The 19811-nt window shown below is 35.0% G+C and overlaps 2 protein-coding genes across 2 annotated transcripts in view; one reads left to right on the top strand and one right to left on the bottom strand.

Moving 5' to 3' along the window:
- Positions 1-4030: 4030 nt before the first annotated feature.
- Positions 4031-9133, bottom strand: LOC128655591 (cytochrome c oxidase assembly factor 6 homolog). The gene is made up of 3 exons (XM_053709182.1): positions 8946-9133; positions 6628-6779; positions 4031-5411 (listed from the first exon to the last, which is right to left on the bottom strand). Exons 2-3 carry the CDS (start codon positions 6769-6771, stop codon positions 5316-5318), a joined length of 240 nt encoding a protein of 79 aa, XP_053565157.1. The 5' UTR covers positions 6772-6779; positions 8946-9133; the 3' UTR covers positions 4031-5315.
- A 243-nt stretch (positions 9134-9376) lies between these two features.
- Positions 9377-19811, top strand: part of LOC128657841 (formin-2-like) — a 141631-nt gene continuing 131196 nt past the window's right edge. Inside the window, exons 1-4 of the mRNA XM_053712263.1 lie at positions 9377-9453; positions 13244-13388; positions 15370-15457; positions 19117-19178. Of these exons, the coding sequence (XP_053568238.1) occupies positions 9440-9453; positions 13244-13388; positions 15370-15457; positions 19117-19178 (309 nt within the window). The 5' untranslated portion in view covers positions 9377-9439. The remainder of the gene's footprint in view (positions 9454-13243; positions 13389-15369; positions 15458-19116; positions 19179-19811) is intronic.

Raw genomic sequence — 19811 nt, 5'->3', positions numbered from 1 at the left:
CTAAGCAGCATGCACCCATCTCCCTATAATTGACAATGGTCTATTGTCACTAAAGTTGAGCAGTGACGTCATCACGTCATTGCGTGTGACCTCACTGCGTGTAACGCGAACCCCCGGCGATGCCTGTCACTATGCAGGGGAAGATCGCCGGGGTAGGAGTCGGTGGGAGCCCCCAGATCTCCCTCAAAGTGGGAGAGTGTTAGCGACGGCTCTGAGCCGTCGTTAGCACCTGACTGAGACAATTTGCGATGGCTCAGAGCCGTCGTTAGCATTCAAGGGGTTAAATTGACACAGAACCCAATTTTTTTCTTTCGTGATTCAGATAGAGCATGACATTTTAAGCAACTTTCTAATTTACTCCTATTATCAAATTGTATTTATTCTCTTGGTATCTTTATTTGAAATGCAAGAAAATAAGCTTAGATGCCGGCCCATTTTTGGTGATAAACCTGGGTTGTCCTTGCTTATTGGTGGATAAATTCATCCACCAATCAAAAACTGCTGTCCAGAGTCTGAACCAAGAAAAAAGCTTAGATGCCTTCTTTTTATATAAAGATAACAAGAGAACTAAGAAACACTGATAATAGGAGTAAATTAGAAAGTTGCTTAAAATTACATGCTCTATCTGAATCACGAAATACAAATTTTGGGTTCAGTGTCCCTTTAAGTGATTCAGATACACCATATTGTAAACAACATTCTAATGTTCTTCTGTTTATTTTTTTTACTTTTTTTTTTTTTAAAACTTTAGTATTTTTTTTTTCAGATCCCCAAGACTTACACCGTTGGAAAGGTTAGGCCTTGGGGGTCTGTAGCTGCTTAGATGCCTGAGATTCAGGCGACTAAACAGCATGCCCCCTTTCCTTATACTTCGTATTGTACATTTTTAATAAAAGTTGCGCGGCGACGTCATCACATCATTGCGCGTAACGTCACCACGCACAAAACGTGAAGCCCCAGCGGTTGGGAGCCCCCAGATCTCCCTCAAGGTTGGAGAGTGCTAGCGACGTCTCTGAGCCGTCGTTAGCACCAGAGTGGGAAACTCTGCGACGGCTCAGAGCCGTCGTTAGCACTCAAGGGGTTAAAGGGATAGTAGTCATAATTAGACATTCATGATTCAGACAGCGCCTACAATTTTAAACAACTTTCCAATTTACGTATATTATTTAATTTGCTTCCTTCTCTTGTTATCCTTTGATGAAAGGTTTATCTAGGTAATCTCAGAGGCAGAAATGCACCAGGGAGCTAACTGCTAATTGGTGGCTGCATATATACCCATTGTCATTGCCTCACCCATGTGTTCAGTTAAAAAAACAGAAGTGCATTGCGGCTCCTTCAACAAATTACACAAAGAAAATTAAGCAAATTTGATAATTGAAGTAAACTGGAAAGTTGTTTAAAAATTGTATGTTCTACCTAAATCATGAAAGAAACATTTTGGGTTTCATGTCCCTTTAAATTTGCTTTATGTCCCTTTAATCCCGCAAACTGTTCAATATCAGTATTAAACTAAAAACATTTAACATTTGAAACCCAAAGTATTTTAGAAAAAAAAAAAATGTACATTATTATTACTACCAAAAATGTATTATATCTCCTTTCCCATTAAAATCCCCTAGCTACCACTGGTTCTCAATGTAAAGATCCCAAAAGCTTCTCGCTTTAATAGTAATTTATCTTTATTTCCGCCCCTAATCGGTACCCTCACTTGTTCAGTAACCTACTATTTACAAGCATCTGTATTACCCCCATGTAAAATGTACTGCGGCTGCAGAGTCAGGATATAGAGAGGCTATAGCACATAGATTTTCTCAAATTCTTATTCTGACCTCTAGTATTAAGCCATTCATACTATAAATTACATTGTTTCTGGGTTATCAGGTAAACATAATTTACACAATTCGTACACACATTCAATGTGTAAACTTTCTGTGTGACACATGATTGGAAATTATTCTTAAAGGATTAGTAAAGTCAATATAAAAACATCACTTTTTTCAATGGCAAACGTTTACATATTATTTATGAATGTAAATTTACTTACAATTTTGTCAAAATGAAGGTCCAATCAAGTTTGAAAACGCTATTTTATTTCTATACCTGATGTCATAACTTCCAGCCGCCTACAACTGGCGGTTTTGAAACCTCAAAAACACGCATAGACTTACTTGATTTACATATACCTACGCATGTGCATTTACGACTGCTGACATTGTAGATGGAATTGCAAAACACAATGTGCATGCGTTAAAATTAGGCACATCAGAGCACATGCGTTTTCTTCCACGTACCCGGAACTGCAGGGAAACGAGAACTCAGGTTGCCCACCGTGATTGGCTAATGCAAATTAGCCTCACGGTGGGCTTGGAGATCTAGATATTTTTGGCCGCAATAGAAAATGAACGATTTAAAAAGTGCAGCGTAAGGTATTTGGTGAACTTCTTAAATCTAGTAATTTGAATTTGGAGGATTAGGACAGTCCAAATCAGCGGTTTGCAGGACTTTAATGAGGTTTGCCGTGCAGTAGGAAGGGGCCTTACATATACTCTGCTGGAATGGTTATAACTTGATTACATGTAGAAGTGAACACCGAACATAGAATTGGTTTTGTGACTGAAGCTGTGAATATAAAAAAAGGTAGGTCAACTAGTTGTTTCTCTTTTGCATTATTATATTTGCTCCAGGATCTATAAGTGCTGTGGAGGGGTACAATTTGTGGTGGATAGTACTGAGGTTATCCCTCACCTCTCCCTAGTCATGGGTGCCGCCATGTTGAAATCGATCTTTCACTACATTTCAGTACCAACCTGTCTGTGCATGTGCAGCAACTCTCCTTCAGATACCTGCAGTGTAACTTAGGTTCCATAATGGCAGCGCCCATGATTAGAAGGCGGTGCATGAAATGTGATTAGTGTTCCTTTAAACTATAACCTCTTTTCCACCAACTCTGTATGTGAGCTTGTATATATTTGTATTAAGTAATCATTTCACCTCTCAAGCACCTAGAGAAAACAGACCCAATTTTGTAATCCCCTTATTAATTTCATGGCTATTCTCTGAACTTTTTCTAATTCTGCAATGTCCTTTTTAAAATTGGTACCCATAACTGCACTCCATTCTCAAGGCAAGGTCTCACCAGGGATTTATATAGTGCTTTCGACTATATAAATATCTTGTGAGAGCTTACATTGAGAATGGAGTGCAGTGCATTATCTTACTATGCATAGATCAATATTACATGGAGAATTAAAATTAGTTTATGTTGATAAACCTTGGAGGTAATAAACCCTGATCTATATCAACAGGTGGAGAATTGTGGTCTTAGCCAATCCATTTTCTCTAAGTACCCTGACAAGGCAAGATTTGATGATATTGATGTAAGTTTTGTTTTATCAATGGTTAGAAAAATGCATTCAGTAGTCTTCACCCTTCATGGGTCCATTCTATAAAGCAAGTTTGGCCTGTCCTGATTAATGTGATTTTTAGTCACCGACCTCGTTCTCATGGCCACTTTTACCCTGCCTTTTCTACAGCAGCATCTCTGCATTCATGGAAAAGTTAATATCTTGGCTGCCTGGACTGCAGGAACCAAGATGTCAATATTAGGAAGGGCTAAAAAAAAGAAGAAAACACAGAGGCGCCAATATGGCCTAGTAACGTCTGTACACAGGATGGTTAAGAATAATGTAAAATGGTACTCACCAGGGTGAAGCACCCAATGGTGCAGCTGGAGCAGACTGGAACAATAACAGTGGTCCAGCTCACTGTGTGCCAAGAATTCAAGCACCCGACCAGATACTCCACAGGTAAGGCATTTGTTCCTGTGAGTGATAGAACACAACTACCATAGCCTAGTACAGTAGGGATAGGCAAAAGACCACAATTAATGGTTGCACTTACAAAATGTATCGATCCTCAAGGTGCAGTAAAGGCAAGCTGGGACCTCTCAGTCGCCCAGTAGATTATGCTCAGGTGTAGACAGGATCCTCTCAGAACCAGACGATAAAAAAGTCCCAGAAAGAAGCAAGTGTATCATAAAAACATTTTATTTTAAAAACAAAGCAACGTGTTTCTCAGCCCCTCAGAGGCTGTTTCCTCAGGCTATACAATGAAAATAAAAATGGATACACTACTAATATTAGGAAGGGCGACATTTTTCAACCTGTTTTTAAGTAAAACTTTGAGTCCATATTGTAAGAGAATGCTGGAGTAGTGCAATCTGTGTCACAAGGAACGGGTTAATCTCTAATTCTAAACTACTGTTAACAGTAGCCACAGACATATTTCAGTATCTTCCAATGCTTTAGCCAATCTTTTACTCACATGAGCACCAACTTGAAATGGTTTACTAACTTGTTGATTTGAAAAGAAAACCACAAAATCCTATTTTCAAGAAAAATACCCTTTAATTAATGTTTACATGTATACATCCTGTATAAAAAAACTGACGGTGTACAACTGTGATATATATATATATATATATATATATATATATATCTCTTTTTTTAAACACATTATAGTCATTTTTCAGGGACATCAAATGCTTATGTTTAGTGTACAAGGCATACAACACGTGCAACAAACTTTATTTAAGCCCAGATTTCTAATTGGGGTGCCTGAATGATTACACAATGTAAAGTTATCTCTCCTTGAAATGGCCAGCACAACAAACAAGAGGCTGCATTAAGAGTCATAAAGCCACTTATGCAGTAGACATGTGCTATTTGTTAAACGAATGACGAAAGGAAAAAAATGCCTGTGATAAAGCTTTACCATTTTGGAGTGCTGCTGTTCCTTTGAAATACTTGGATATCTTTGTGGGGTTGTGTGGTATCTTGCTACAGCTTTGCACCCAGCTTCAGGTGTGTGCTGGACTATTTTCTTATACTTTACTCTTAGCCCCTTTAGTCAGTGTAGGACAAAGCACACGTTTTTCACAAAACCAAAAGGTGTTTAATGTCTTTTTAAATATATACAAAAAAAAAAAAATATATTGCAGGTTTGACAAGCAGCAGATTCAATCAAATCATTGTATCAGCGAGTTTTTTGTGAATCTGGTATAACGCAGCATACTCCGTTCCCGCATGTGCCAAAAGCATTATCTCAAGAACCAAATAAAAATGTTATTGTCCTATTTGCAGTAATGATTATTTCAGCTTTGTTTCCCCTCTTTTAAAGAGCAAGAATTTTCAGACATTGAAAATGTGCAGACAATACATTTTCATTAAGGGATCTGTATTCATTGATAACTTCAGTAACATAATTTCTGCTTCTTAAAGATATAAATGACCTGTCATACATAGGAAATATTACACTTATGATTGTTCTGTGTTTTTTGAAGGCTGATATTCCCCCGATTCAAGTTTTTCTTTGAATTTTAGATAATCTCTTCTTTTCTCAAAGTGTTTAACCTGTATTAAAAAAAATAACACAAATAAGGTCACACGTGTTAAATTCCAATCCTAGTCTTATGACAAATCAATACAATAGTTTGCACAAGGGGGAGTTCTAAGAGCATACCATTAAAGAAACAGTAAAGTCAAAATTAAACTTTCATGATTCAGATAGAGCATGCAATTTTAAATAACTTTCCAATTTATTTCTGTTTATTCGTTCTCTTGGTATCTTTTATTGAAGAGTAAAACTAGGTAGGCTCATAAGAGCTCAGGAGTGTGCATGTCTCTTTAGTAAAGTATTCTATGGCAGCAGTGTTTTGCAACATTGTATAACAAAGTTACAAATAATGTTGCAACACTGCTTCCATAGAGTACTAAAAGACACATGCACACTCCTGAGCTCTGATGAGCCTACCTAGTTTTACTCTTCCAAGAGAACAAAGCAAATTTGATAACAGAAGTAAATTGGAAAGTTGTTTAAAATCTCATGATCCATCTGAATCATAAAAGTTTAATTTTGACTTTACTGTCCCTTTAAAGGGACACTAAACCCACATTTTTTTTCTTTCATAATTCATAAAGAGCATGCAATTTTAAGCGACTTTCTAATTTACTTCTATTATCAAATTTTCTTCATTCTCTTGGTATCTTTATTTAAAAAGCAGCAATGTAAAGGTTACGAGCCGGCCCATCTTTGGTTCAGCACCTGGGTAGCGCTTGCTGATTGGTGGCTCATGAAAGAAAAAAAATTTGGGTTCACTATTCCTTTAAGTTTGGGTTTCATCTCCATTTGAGTTCTTACACACACAAACTAATTGTAGAAATTTTGAGGTATTAACTATTTTAATGGAAATTTGAAAAGTAACTCTGAGGGCCCCAATAAGCTGCATGCAAGTTCAACTACAAACAAAATGACCAAACTACCATACTCAAGGCTTATTATTTTACCAGAAGTTTCAAAAGTTTTATTTATTTATTTTTTTTGGGGGGGGGGGGGGGGCACAGAGCTGAATCCTGGGATGTCTGCTTTTTTACCAGAACTTATATTGTGCCATGAATCTACATGTTCCTGTGTAAAGGGATAAAAAAGGTTGGAACTGAAATGTTTATTGATACATATCAATTTTAAATATAAATATTTCTATGTATATATGCTGCTGAAAAAACCCCAGTGATAACTTTTACTAGAAGCATAACATGTGACATTTTTGGATTTATTTTTTTACCATACCCATTGCTGTGGACAGTTGCTTTCAAAACAATGCCTGAGTTTTTCACATTTGGAAATATCTTCATTATTTGAGTCCATGCATTGCCAATAAAGGTCTCGCGCATCCCAGCATGCTTTTCTTTCCTTTGCTGTGGGGGCAGTCATTTGTACCACTGCAAATACACAAGTAATATATACTTAGGCATCGATACAATCGTTTCTTTAAAACACCTTAATTTCACTAGCATTTAAAAAAAAAACTGCAGATAATTTGAATATGGTTTATAATACCAAAAACATATACAGGTGCTCTGTGTATGTAATACTTTGGGGCAGTGCTCGACAAATCTGTTTAAAAATTAGGAGCCAGTAAGAATATTTAGGAGACAAACAGTGGTATTTGTATATAGATATATAGAGAATAAATCCAAAAGTTAGAATTGGTTCCTGGTTTTGTCAAGCCCTGCTTTGGGGTTTAAATTACTTTGTGTTTAGGATAGCATTATCCATAATTACAACTTCCTTAGACACCATTTATATGGCAAGCAGTGTGTTAACACTTTCAGAAAATATTTAAAGCACACAGAAGTCTCACATTTTTTATTTTACTAGAATAACATTAAAAACTGTACAAAACACTTTATTTAAGTTTTAAATGTTTAGTTTTGTGCCCCCCCCAGCAGTGTTTGAACGTGAAGGCATTTTATATATTCCGCTATTTGGATAATTAGTTCTTTTCAATGTAAAATACAATAAAACGGACTACATTTAAAATACCCACACCAAGGTCTATGAGAGGCTAATGACACCTGTATGTAACATAGATGGATCTAGCTTGTGTATAGCTTTGTTAAAATCAATGTTCCAGTGTTTATTAACCCTTTCAAATAAGATTTATGAGAATCTGGAAAATATAACACCCATGCCAAGCTTGACATTGTATTCCATCATCAATCAATACAGCATTTTGTCAGGCTATAACAACTGTACAATATACAGAAGGGAACAGCCAGTGTATGCCAATAATTAAAGGGACAGTCTAGTCCAAAATAAACTTTCATGATTCAGATAGGGCATGTAAATTTAAACAATTTTCCAATTTACTTTTATCACCAATTTTGCTTTGTTCTCTTGGTATTCTTAGTTGAAAGCTTAACCTAGGAGGTTCATATGCTAATTTCTTAGACCTTGAAGGCCACCTCTTTTCAGAATGCATTTTAACAGTTTTTCACCACTAGAGGGTGTTAGTTCATTTGTTTCCTATAGATAACACTGTGCTCATGCAAGTGAAGTTATCTGGGAACAGGCACTGATTGGCTAAACTGCAAGTCTGTCAAAAGAACTGAAATAAAGGGGCAGTTTGCTGAGGCTTAGATACAAGATAATCACAAAGGTTAAAAGTATAATAATATAACTGTGTTGGTTATGCAAAACTGGGGAATGGGTAATAAAGGGATTATCCATATTTTAAAACAATAACAATTCTGGTGTAGACTGTCCCTTTAAATTACATTTGAAAGGGGTGATTTAAGGGACATGCGACCCAAATGTTTATTTCATTACAGTATTCCGATAGACAATACAATAATAATAAAAAAAAAGTTTCCAATTTAATTCTATTATAAAACTGGCTTTGTTCTCATGTTATTCTTTGTTGAAGTGATAGGCAGTGTGCACATGCCTGGAGCGCTACATGACAGGAAATAGAGCTGCCATCTAGTGCTCTTGCTAATGTGTAACATTGTTGCAAAACTGCTGCCATCATATAGTGCTACAGACACGGGCACACTCCTGAGCTTATTTTAATGCTATTTTAGCAAAGGATAACAAGAAAAGAAAGAAAATTTGATAATATTAGTAAATTGGAAAGTTGTTTAAAATGATATGCTCTATCTGAATCATAAAAAAAGAAAAAGTTGGGGTTTTAGGTCACTTTAACACTTTGGAAATACCTAAAGGCTACCAAGAAATAGAGCAGGGTCTAGACAATGTATATCCGCATTGAAATTCTGTGGCACAACCATGAAAAACCCTTTGTAAATATAATACAGTATTTAATTGTGAAATACGGCACACAAGCCAACATTGCCATCACTGTACATGGCCAAAAACACAACTGGGTCACAGTAAAATTACTAGTATGCCATACAAGGGTTCCCTACCAAAATATATATATAAAAAAAATCCTACATTTAAACAATTTAGGTACCAATGAGTTTAGTGACTATAAAAATATGATTACCAATAAATATAATTATACAATGCAGTATATTTGTTGTCTAAATATCGTGCATTACTAACGCATGCACATCCCTGATTAATAAATCACTAACACTCACCTGACTCTAAACAAGCGACACTTATTCAACTGTAGCAGAAGTTGATCACCTTGAATACACCATACTAGTGACAGGCACGTTACCGGAAACTGACGTCATTACCGGGTTCATGCAGTAGCGGACATTTTACTAATTGGGAAATTTTCCCTTTATGTCCTGAGTGGATCATGACATATGCTGAAGCCGTTTCTTGCAGTTTAATATTAGTAATGTTTGTCACGGTTTGTTGTTTAAAAGTGTTCACCGAATCTTGCTTCAAAATTAAAAACGATAACTCACACAGATTCGTTACTTTAATGACTTGGAGTTTTTGACAGGACACCTGTGTTCTATCAGAAGAGCGAAATTATCAGCTGACGGAACGTCACTTCCGTTTGCTAGTCTGATAAATTTGCTATTCTGATAAACCTGGCCCCGCCCTATTCACCTTATCCCATCACTCAGTTCAGTGGTGTGGGATACTTCGTGCAGCACAAACAAGAAAGAGCACAAGAATGTTAGACATAAGGTCAGTGAGGTTTTACTGCCATACTCTGTTCTTGCTAAAAAAAAAAACAAGAGAGAAAAAAAAAGCAGTTTTCCATTCTTTCATATAGTGCAGGTGACAGTGACAAAATCTTATAACTTCTTTCACAATCTATGTTTCAAAAAGAGCCTAATCTGAAAATACATTTTTTTTAAAAAAAAACATTAGAACATCATGTTTAATTTATATTACAGAATGACATTGCTGAACTAACAGGCATTTTCACAATATAAAACCATAGCAAACTGATCATTTTGCAGGTTTGAAAAATTATCGTTGCATCTTTAATAAATGTTATGCAGATAACGTGGGGTTGAATTTGCAGCAACCAAATGCCCTGTGTCTGTATTTTGAATTTGAATAAAATCATCAGTTCTAGGTTAAAAGTCCTTTTTGTATGAAAATTGAATAGCCTCTCTGAAAAATATGCTCTGATCTATCTTTAGTGGGGAAGAAATGGGAACAAGAGCTAAATTGCTCTGTATTCATATACATTATTTTTTTTTTAATTTTTTTTTTAATGAAAGGTTTTAAAGGTGATTACAATTTGTACACTAGAGTCTACAAAGCTCAGATACTCCTTTTACATAGCAATTGCTTTACACTCAAAATAATCTCAAATTGGTTGCTCTCCTATAGGGATAATTGTGTTAAATGCCAAGAGGAAAAGCCTAACTTAAAGGGACAGTCTACATTAAAATTGTTATTGTGTTAAAATATATAAAATAATGCACTTACTATACATTCCCCAGCTTTGCACAACCAACATTGTTATATTAATATACTTTTATAACATTTAAACCTCTAAATTTCTGCCTGTTTCTAAGCCACTACAGATACCCTCTTGTCACATGCATTTTTTTAAGGTATCAAAACAGAGATATCGGATAATGTGAGACATATTTAGGTGTATCTATTCCCCTTTACATAGTATGTCAGAGTCCAGTATGGAAAGAATGTCCCACAAGTTTCTCTCTCCTCACACAACTGTGCAAGGGGAGATAAATGATACCTATATATTTATCTCCTATAATTGGTACTTCTTGAAAACAAGTGATCTCCTTTTGCATAAAAGTTCCAAGAATGTTAAGTCCTTTAGGAGTCACTTCAGTCATAACATTAAAGGGATAGTAAACCCAAAAACTTTTTAAATCTTTATTAAAACTTCATTATTTATGTGACATATTTCAAATAAGTACCTGTTAAATTTTTTTCACTCGTTTTCTAATTATTCTTCATCTAAGATCTTTAATAGTAACGCATGCGCATTTTGGCCCCTCAGTCCTAGCATGACCGTCACTATTCTGGCACAGGAAGCAGGGCGGACTTCATGATAGTGACATCAACGTTGGTGGGAGTGGCGCACCAGAGAGCTGAAGATTCACGGAACACAAGCACATTGGGGAATCATCTGTGTTACTTTACTAGAGGTAAGTATAATAAGTACCCCTAGGCTAATGAGCAAGTTGATTTGATCTTAGTAAAAGGACGTTACCCTTAGACTATCATTTTTTTAACCCCTAGAAAAACGAACATGTTTTTTTCTTATAAGGCAGTGACTTATAAGAGTGACTAACCAGCAATTATTTTTAACCCCTAGACTAACGAGCAAGTTGTTTTGTTCTTACAACACTCAGATTAATCGCAGGAGCTGCAAAGATTAAAAGGAATAGCAAATTCAGATGTTAATAATTAACTTTAGTCGCATCTGAATTTGCTATTGCTTTTAATCTTTGCAGCTCCTGCGATTAATCTGAGTGTTGTAAGAACAAAACAACTTGCTCGTTAGTCTAGGGGTTAAAAATAATTGCTGGTTAGTCACTCTTATAAGTCACTGCCTTATAAGAAAAAAACATGCTCGTTTTTCTAGGGGTTAAAAAAATGATAGTCTAAGGGTAACGTCCTTTTACTAAGATCAAATCAACTTGCTCGTTAGCCTAGGGGTACTTATTATACTTACCTCTAGTAAAGTAACACAGATGATTCCCCAATGTGCTTGTGTTCCGTGAATCTTCAGCGCTCTGGTGCGCCACTCCCACCAACGTTGATGTCACTATCATGAAGTCCGCCCTGCTTCCTGTGCCAGAATAGTGACGGTCATGCTAGGACTGAGGGGCCAAAATGCGCATGCGTTACTATTAAAATAATTATATGCGCATGCGGACCGCCATGATGTTTCTACCTAGGTAGAACATCATTATAGAGTCCACATAATGTGATAAAAATGGGCTTGGCAATATAAAGATATTTGATGTAGAATAACTAGAAAACGAGTGAAAAAATTTAACAGGTACTTATTTGAAATATGTCACATACATAATGAAGTTTTAATAAAGATTTAAAAAGTTTTTGGGTTTACTATCCCTTTAAACAAGTGCAAATATAATGTAACAGATATAAAGTAAAACTTAGTTCAACCAAATATCATCAGCCAATCAACACATGCATTTTTATTTGCTTTTCACAACAGGAGACTGCTAGCTCATGTGAGCCATATAGTTAACATTGTGTTCACTCCCGGGGAGTTATTTAAGAGTTAGCACAACACCGCACTAAATGCAAGTCAATAGATAAGTCATGTGACCAGGGGGCTGTCAGAAGATGCTTAGATACAAGGTAATCCCACAGGTAAAAAGTATATTAATATAACTGTGGTGGTTATGCAAAACTGGGGAATGGGTAATAAAGGGATTATCTATCTTTTAAAACAATAACAATTCTATTGTAGACCGTCCCTTTAATACTTTACTTTTGGAATTGTCCTAAAATCAAACAAATGTGATCCCTGTACTGGCTATCCTATTTACTCTAGATATTAGGCAGATATTATTTTTAGATTGGGCACAACTAGACAGGGAAATTAAATTGTTTCTTGTCATGGTAATATTTCAAGATGTATCCTCTGAAAGGGTGAACATCTAAAATTCCTTCTATAAAAGAGATGAAGAGCAATTTATTACAACAGTTAATTAAGGAACAATGTGATGCTCTTGTTGATAGTGTGTCAAGAGCACACATTTGTTGATAACTGGGAAATCTAAATAAATCAATTAGATCTATTTAAAGACAAATCTTGGCCCCATTGATTAAAATAAATCATACACATTCTTGGTCTGAGATTGTAAGAATGTTCTGCGCTTTTTATGACAGTGGTCAGGTAGCTTGTTTAGGGTATTTTGTGGGGCTTTATTGAAATATAATTTATTTAGACCTAGTACTGTATATCTGTATTGTGTGATGAAGCATTTTTTAAGAATTTTTCTAACATATCTTAGTTTGCTGTTAATTTGAATGATGATAGATGTGATTCTTTTTTTCATTGTGACATATTTTGAATGTATCAAAATAAAAAGTAGGCCATAGTTTAGCTTAATGTGAATTGAAGCCAATATTAAAAGCGTGTCATTTATAATGCAAAGTAGCATAAGGAATTCTGGGAGATTCTTCCTATTCCAAAAAAGATATGAAGCCCTATTCCAAACTGTTACAGAATTATTATTTTTTTGTATGAATAAATTGCTCTGTTGATCTTATTCATGATTTTACAATATTACAAAAGTTATATTTTTTATGCATTGCCAATTAAAACTTTATTCCAAAACTTATCTAAGATTATTTGTATTTAATTATTAAAATTATTTATTTTGTAAGATTGAAAGAGTATATCGGAGTATCTCGGATTTTCAGAAATGCAAGTAGGAATCACTTGTGAACTGTAGGTCTATTGTACTATTTCTAGATAAAATGTGTTTGTTTTTTTATTTATCCCTAGAGATTCTAATGTTCCTCTTGTTTGGGAATCCATTAAAGAGCCAGAAATAGACTTTCATGAGCTGGAAAATCTGTTCTCTAAAACTGCAGTAAAGGAAAGAAAAAAGCCAATTTCTGATACAATAACCAAGACTAAAGCTAAACAAGTGAGTAGTTTAGTTGAAAACTACACACATGAATGTAACAATTTGTTTAACTTAAATAAATCATTGCAATATTTATTATTTCCTTTCAGCACTACAACACAAATTATTTTCAGTTGCAAAAGTTTTTAGTCCACACGTTTCCTTTAGGGTTGCGCATTAGTAAAATCACTGTGTAATACATTTCCAGTTGGTATTTATGAAGTCCCATTTACTTGTTTCTGTATAAACACAAACCAAAGTATTCAATACCTAGGAATAGTGGGCACACGACCATACACCCCTTGTTATCTGCTTATTAAAGCCTTTTAACTAATCAGTGTTCACAGTATAGTACATTTCTATGAAATATCCAATTTAAAAGCAGGAATTTGAATCAAGAACAAATGCAATACATTGTAACAACATCAAGAGACTAAGGGCTCTCTGTACTAAGGAGCAAATGCTGCTATGGAGGTCTTGCGGGCTGCTTTCCATAATGTAAGGAGCAGTGGTCATCTGACTGCAACTTCTTACTCTCTACTACACCACCTCTGAGTTGGACATAAAAAGGAATATAAAAAAGGGCATTGAGCCCCAGATTGAGATGATGCACTAGTCTACAATATAAAACTTAACATTTTACCTTAATGTGCCTTTATTGTAAACCCAGGTCGGCACTTTCTTTGCACTTACACCAACTCTGATTGGTGCATGTGCACTGTGCACATGCCTGAACTCTTCTCTAGCGTTTTTACAGTGTGAATCTACCAATCAGTTATTTCCCCCTGCAAAGGGTCTGCACAAAGTACCAATCTGGAATTAAAGACACAGATATGTTGGATACGTTTATATTGCAAACTTATAAATAATGCTATACTGGTACCAAATAACTTCATTCTAGTATTCAGTATTATATTCTGTTAATACATTTTATATTAAAGGGACACTAAACCCAAACATTTTCTTTCATGATTAAGAAAGAGAATGCAAATTTAAACAATCCAATTTACTTATATTATTTTGCTTCATTTCTTAGATATCCTTAGTTGAAGAAAAAGCAATGCACATGGATGAGCCAATCACATGAGGCTTCTAAGTGCAGCAACCAATCAGCAGCTACTGAGCCTATCTAGATATGAGTTTCAGCAAAGAATATCAAGAGAATAAAACAAATTAGATATTAGTAAATTAGAAAGTTGTTTAAAATTGCATGCTCTTTCTATATCATGAAAAAAACATGGGTTTCATGTCCCTTTAAGTCGTCATGTGACTTACCTACTATACTACTGTAGATAAAGTAAGGCAACAACTGAACCATAACAAAATAATTATATTATTGTTGCCTTTCTGTTTTAAAGGGACAGTAAAGTAAAAAAAAAGATTGGATAGAGCATGACATTTTTTTTAAACATCTTTTCAATTGATTTCTATGATCAATTTTGCTTAGTTCTTGTTGGTATCTCTTGCTACCTTGGGTAATTTCCACAAGTTTAAATAACTTCACAAATAAGATATATAGTATCCTATTTAGGATTAAACTGACAGTTTACAGCTAGGGAACCTGTCCTCCTGTCTTTGCAGCAAGCACACAGTGGACACTGCTGATTTACTACCCACATTCTTCTGCCGCACCACCCTATGGTCATGTGCAAACCTCCTCAGAAAGTCAGTAGTGGTTTGTATGAGAGAAACGATACACAGTACTATCAGCTTTCTGAGCATGAATACTGCTGCAAAAATGTTTCTATTAAAAATGTAAATGCATTCATGCACATTAAAATTGACATTTCTGTCCCTTTAAGTAAGTAAATGCCTTGTCCTCTTGAATATTTCCATTATTTACTATTTTCATGTCTGTTGACAAATATCAGTTCCTGAAGCTGATTAAAAAAAAATCTATTTTCTTCAAATTACAAAACTAGCAAGACACTTTTTATATAATATTATATCGTTTCAGTGTGTACTTATTAGTAATGATGATACAATTTTTTTTCAATGACAGGTTGTCAAGTTGTTGCGCAATAAAAGATCCCGAGCAGTCAGAATATTAATGTCCAGTCTTCACTTAGACATGAAAGATATTCAGCATGGTGAGCATTACAATTTCCTGCATACTTTTTGGTGTAATGTTGTGTGAGAAAGTTCAGTACAATAAACTATGTATCTGAATATGTAATTGTAGGATTTAATAAATTTCTGTGGTGTTTTTTAGTGAAAATCATATATGATTGATAAACTGAACTGTGTATAATCAGTTTACCTTCCATGCACAGTTCACATTTAACAGGCTCTCCATATTAAAGGCAAAAATATTAGAGAAAAGCGCTAACTGAAAGCTGCAAATAGGGATCATAAAGGATATGTAAAAAATGTGTAAAAAATATAACAATTTATTAAAAAGGATAAATATCATAAGGTGGTAAAAGTATACATATTGTATCATAAAGTAATACAAATTATTTTACCTATTGGGACGTCTCCCAAGCAGAAATATCCAGCTTATATCTAATAGATATGTATTCAAAATGATGACTTAAAAGTGCTACTCTAATATCTGCTATTGCAATACAAAGAAATAATGAAACAATCACTGTTGCCAATAAAACCATAAACAATGTAACAATAATATTCACTGGTATATGTGTGGGAGACCAAAGTAGCAACCTGGGTATCAGAGGACTGTATTCACTCTAAAAGCTTTGAGCCCCCCAGAAAGACTTTCTCCACAGGACTTCTAAACAACACTCCGGTAAAAGACAATTCTTATCTGTGTCTCTGGGTCTAGTGCACGGACCGAAACAGGACACAGACGGAACAAGCTGAAAAGCAAGAGAAGCCTTTGCTGTTTTTTAATACAAGGTACCGCACTTTTCTCATCACTTTGTAACAACAAAAGATATTTAGAGGTAATCGCAAACAGCCAGAATGATCACCCCAACACAGGATATCTGTGTGAAATCGCTACTAGCAATATTTTTCTAGTGGATCAGCTGTTATTCTCCTAAGGATTCCATCTCTGACCTCTGACGTCACATAAGGAAATCACGTGTCTCAAACGACCTCAGGCAAACGGAGGAGAGGAGACGCCAACTTAGCATCCATCGACATCACTGTCTCATAGAGACATACGCTAAAAGCATTGAAGATATCAGGTAATATCCCTACAGGTACAAAGTCCCACTCCGTTAAGGGGAGAACATTTTACACTGGCGGGACACACACGGCACGGATGCCAGGACAGCATCTCATAAGGTAACAAACCTATGTCTGTTTGGAGATAGAGTGATCTCTCTCCAACACCACCACGAGACATTTTTTGACTGTATTTGTAACATAGCGGTATATACTTTTCATCACTCCGATACCCAGGTTGCTACTTTGGTCTCCCACACATATACCAGTGAATATTATTGTTACATTGTTTATGGTTTTTATTGGCAACAGTGATTGTTTCATTATTTCTTTGTATTGCAATAGCAGATATTAGAGTAGCACTTTTAAGTCATCATTTTGAATACATATCTATTAGATATAAGCTGGATATTTCTGCTTGGGAGACGTCTTAATAGGTAAAATAATTTTTATTATTTTATGATACAATATGTATACTTTTACCACCTTATGATATTTTTCTGTTTTTATTAAATTGTTATTTTTTTTTTTACACATTTTTTACATATCCTTTATGATCCCTATTTGCAGTTTTCAGTTAGCGCTTTTCTCTAATCTTTTTGTATTTGCATATTTAGTCTAATTGGAGGTGTTAGTCTGAGAACAGCAAAATAGGCCTTAACATCATTAGGCGCTTCTATCTTCTATTTGCATCTCCATATTAAAGGGACATGAAACCCAAAATATTTATTTCATGATTCCGATAGAGCATACAATTTTAATGGGACACTCAAGTCAAAATAAACTTGATTCACAAAGAGCAGTCACACTTTCCAATTTACTTCCATTATCAAATTTAGTACAGTGGGTTTTTTTTATATTCACATTTTTTGGGTTATAAGATCCTATTGAGCATGTGCGCAAGTTAAGAGTATACTTATACTAGTCTGTAATTGGCTGATGTCTGTCACATGATAAAGGGGCCGGAAAATAGGAGAAAAAATAAATTTGCCAGAAAAAAATCTAATGCTTATTTAAAATTCAGAGTAGGTGTTAAAAAATTGTCTCTTTATTATGCGCTTGTTAATTATGTATTTCTACTGCATTTGGTGGTCCTTTTTTAAACAAGTTTGCAATATACTTCTATTATTGAATTAGCTTTTTCTTTTCTTATCCTTTGTTGAAAATCATAGCTAGGTAGGCTCAGGAGCAGCAGTGCTGCTAATTGGTGGCTGCTCCTTCAAAAAAAGGATACTTTTTTGCTGTCACATGATACAGGGGGCCGACAAATGGGGAAAAAATAAATTTGTCAAAAGGAATCTATTTAAAATGTAGTATTGCATTGTCGTTTTATTATGCACTTGTTAACTATTCATTTCATCTGTATTTAGTTGTCCTTTAAATAATGGTTATATAAAAGCTATACATGTGTGGTATTTTTGTTATTGGGGAGCTGGCACCACATATTGAATATATAGGGGCTACCACAATATACTGTAATTATCAATTAATTTGCGTTTTTTAGATCTTTTGTAATTTTTGTGATCAGTTGCTTATAACCTAATCTATCAAAGGTTGATTAGCCTAAATTTTATTTTTTGTCTGAAATTTTGATTTGGGGGAGCTTATCTGGCTTAGGTGCGTTGGCACCCCATAATCAATACATAGAGGCTCCTACAATTTGATTATTAATGCCAGCTTTTGTGTATAATAAACACATGGGCCGCTTTATTATGGCCCGAATGGGCCATCTCGCCCTGTTTCGCGCAAGCATTCAGGCTCACCGGAAACCGCAGTTAAGAAGCAGTCTTAAGACCGCTGCTCCTTAACTGTATCCACCGCCTCTGAGCGGCATACAGCAATCAACCCGATCCTATACGATCGGGTTGATTGACACCCCCGCTGCTAGCGGCCGATTGGCCATGAATCTGCAGCGGGCGGCATTGCACAAGCAGTTCACAAGAACTGCTTGTGCGATGCTGAATGCGAACAGCGTATGCTGTCCGCATTCAGCGATGTCTGTCGGACATGATGCCCTACAGCGTATCATGTCGGACAGACATAGTTAAATCGTCCCCTTAGGGATAGATTTACCATATGTCCAGTGGACGTGCTTGTGGAATGGAGGGTTGGACATTTCCCATTGCTCTCTCTGTGTTTTGGTCTTGTGTATAGGACAATTTTGTGTAAATATAGAGAGAAGCTGATGAGGTCTGCTCTCCCTGCAAACTCAGCCAAATATCATTGGATTGTGGTTTCAATTAACAGATGGCTACTTCATATACATAAAGGAGCAATATCCCAAACAATTAAAACTCTGAAACTGATATAACTAATCATTGTATACACATTAACGAGAAATTTTACAGTACACTGTGCCTTTAAATGCATCGGTTAAGACAAACTCTTTAATAATAGTGTAATTGGTTTTAGAATAAATTTTAGATAAATAAATAAATGTTTAAAAATATTTTTAAGAAAACAATTTTATTTTTTGCCTGTTTTATAATTTACATAAGTAGGCAGGTTGGTTAGTGTCTACACTGCTTCGTTGAATGATAATGTAAAAAAATAATTTCCTTTTGTGTAATTAAGACTTCTGCAAAATGATATTCTAATACTTTTTATGTATTTATAGCTGTCCTAAAAATGGATTACTCAGTGGTGGACCTAGAAACTCTTCAAGCTTTGTATGAGAATGTAAGTAAGACCTTTTATCACTGTTTTCTGCTTTCCATTTAAAAAAAAATCAAAAAAAAAAATCTATTTTTAAAGTGACATAAAGATCAAATTTGAATTTCATTGAATCATTTCAAATTATGGTGTTGATTTCAATTTATCTGGTTTTTGGACAAAAAAAGTCTGTTGCTTCAAGAAGATCTAAATCATGTTTTTTCTTGGACTCACAAATGTATTTTCAGCTTGCCAAAAAAAGCCCTATTTTTAACATAGAGCTAAAAAGTTCTTGGTGATTTACAATCCATTTTCTCAATCCTTTTCAACAGGTTTTCGAGAACATTTTACACTTGTATAATTTGACACTTTTACAAGTATTCCAAAACAGTTTGAAATAATTATATTATGTTGCATATGCGCAAGACACCCTAAAATGGCTACAGACAATATTTTAGAGTTCTCATATACATGGTCTAGAATTCATCAAAGCTCTATTCATCACTAAAGTATAATCAATCTGCAGTAGACAGGACACAAATTTACATATGTAAATGTATTTAATAAGCGATATCCCATACAGTTAGGGAGATCTTCAAGAAAAGTGATACAATGGAAATTAGGAATACAAAATCTAGAAATGGCGTTGTGTAGCTATCA

Source organism: Bombina bombina, chromosome 4 (genome assembly GCF_027579735.1).
Source record: "Bombina bombina isolate aBomBom1 chromosome 4, aBomBom1.pri, whole genome shotgun sequence".
In the NCBI taxonomy this organism is placed as follows: domain Eukaryota; kingdom Metazoa; phylum Chordata; class Amphibia; order Anura; family Bombinatoridae; genus Bombina; species Bombina bombina.
This window is presented reverse-complemented; position numbering and strand designations above follow the sequence as displayed.

Bases quoted from the DNA above. Each gene is read 5' to 3' on its own strand.
- LOC128655591 (XM_053709182.1), bottom strand. From the start codon at position 6,771: ATGACTGCCCCCACAGCAAAGGAAAGAAAAGCATGCTGGGATGCGCGA. The intron at 5,412-6,627 runs GTATGGTAAAAA...TTTTTAATACAG, and splicing joins GCAACTGTCCACAGCAATGG to GTTAAACACTTTGAGAAAAG.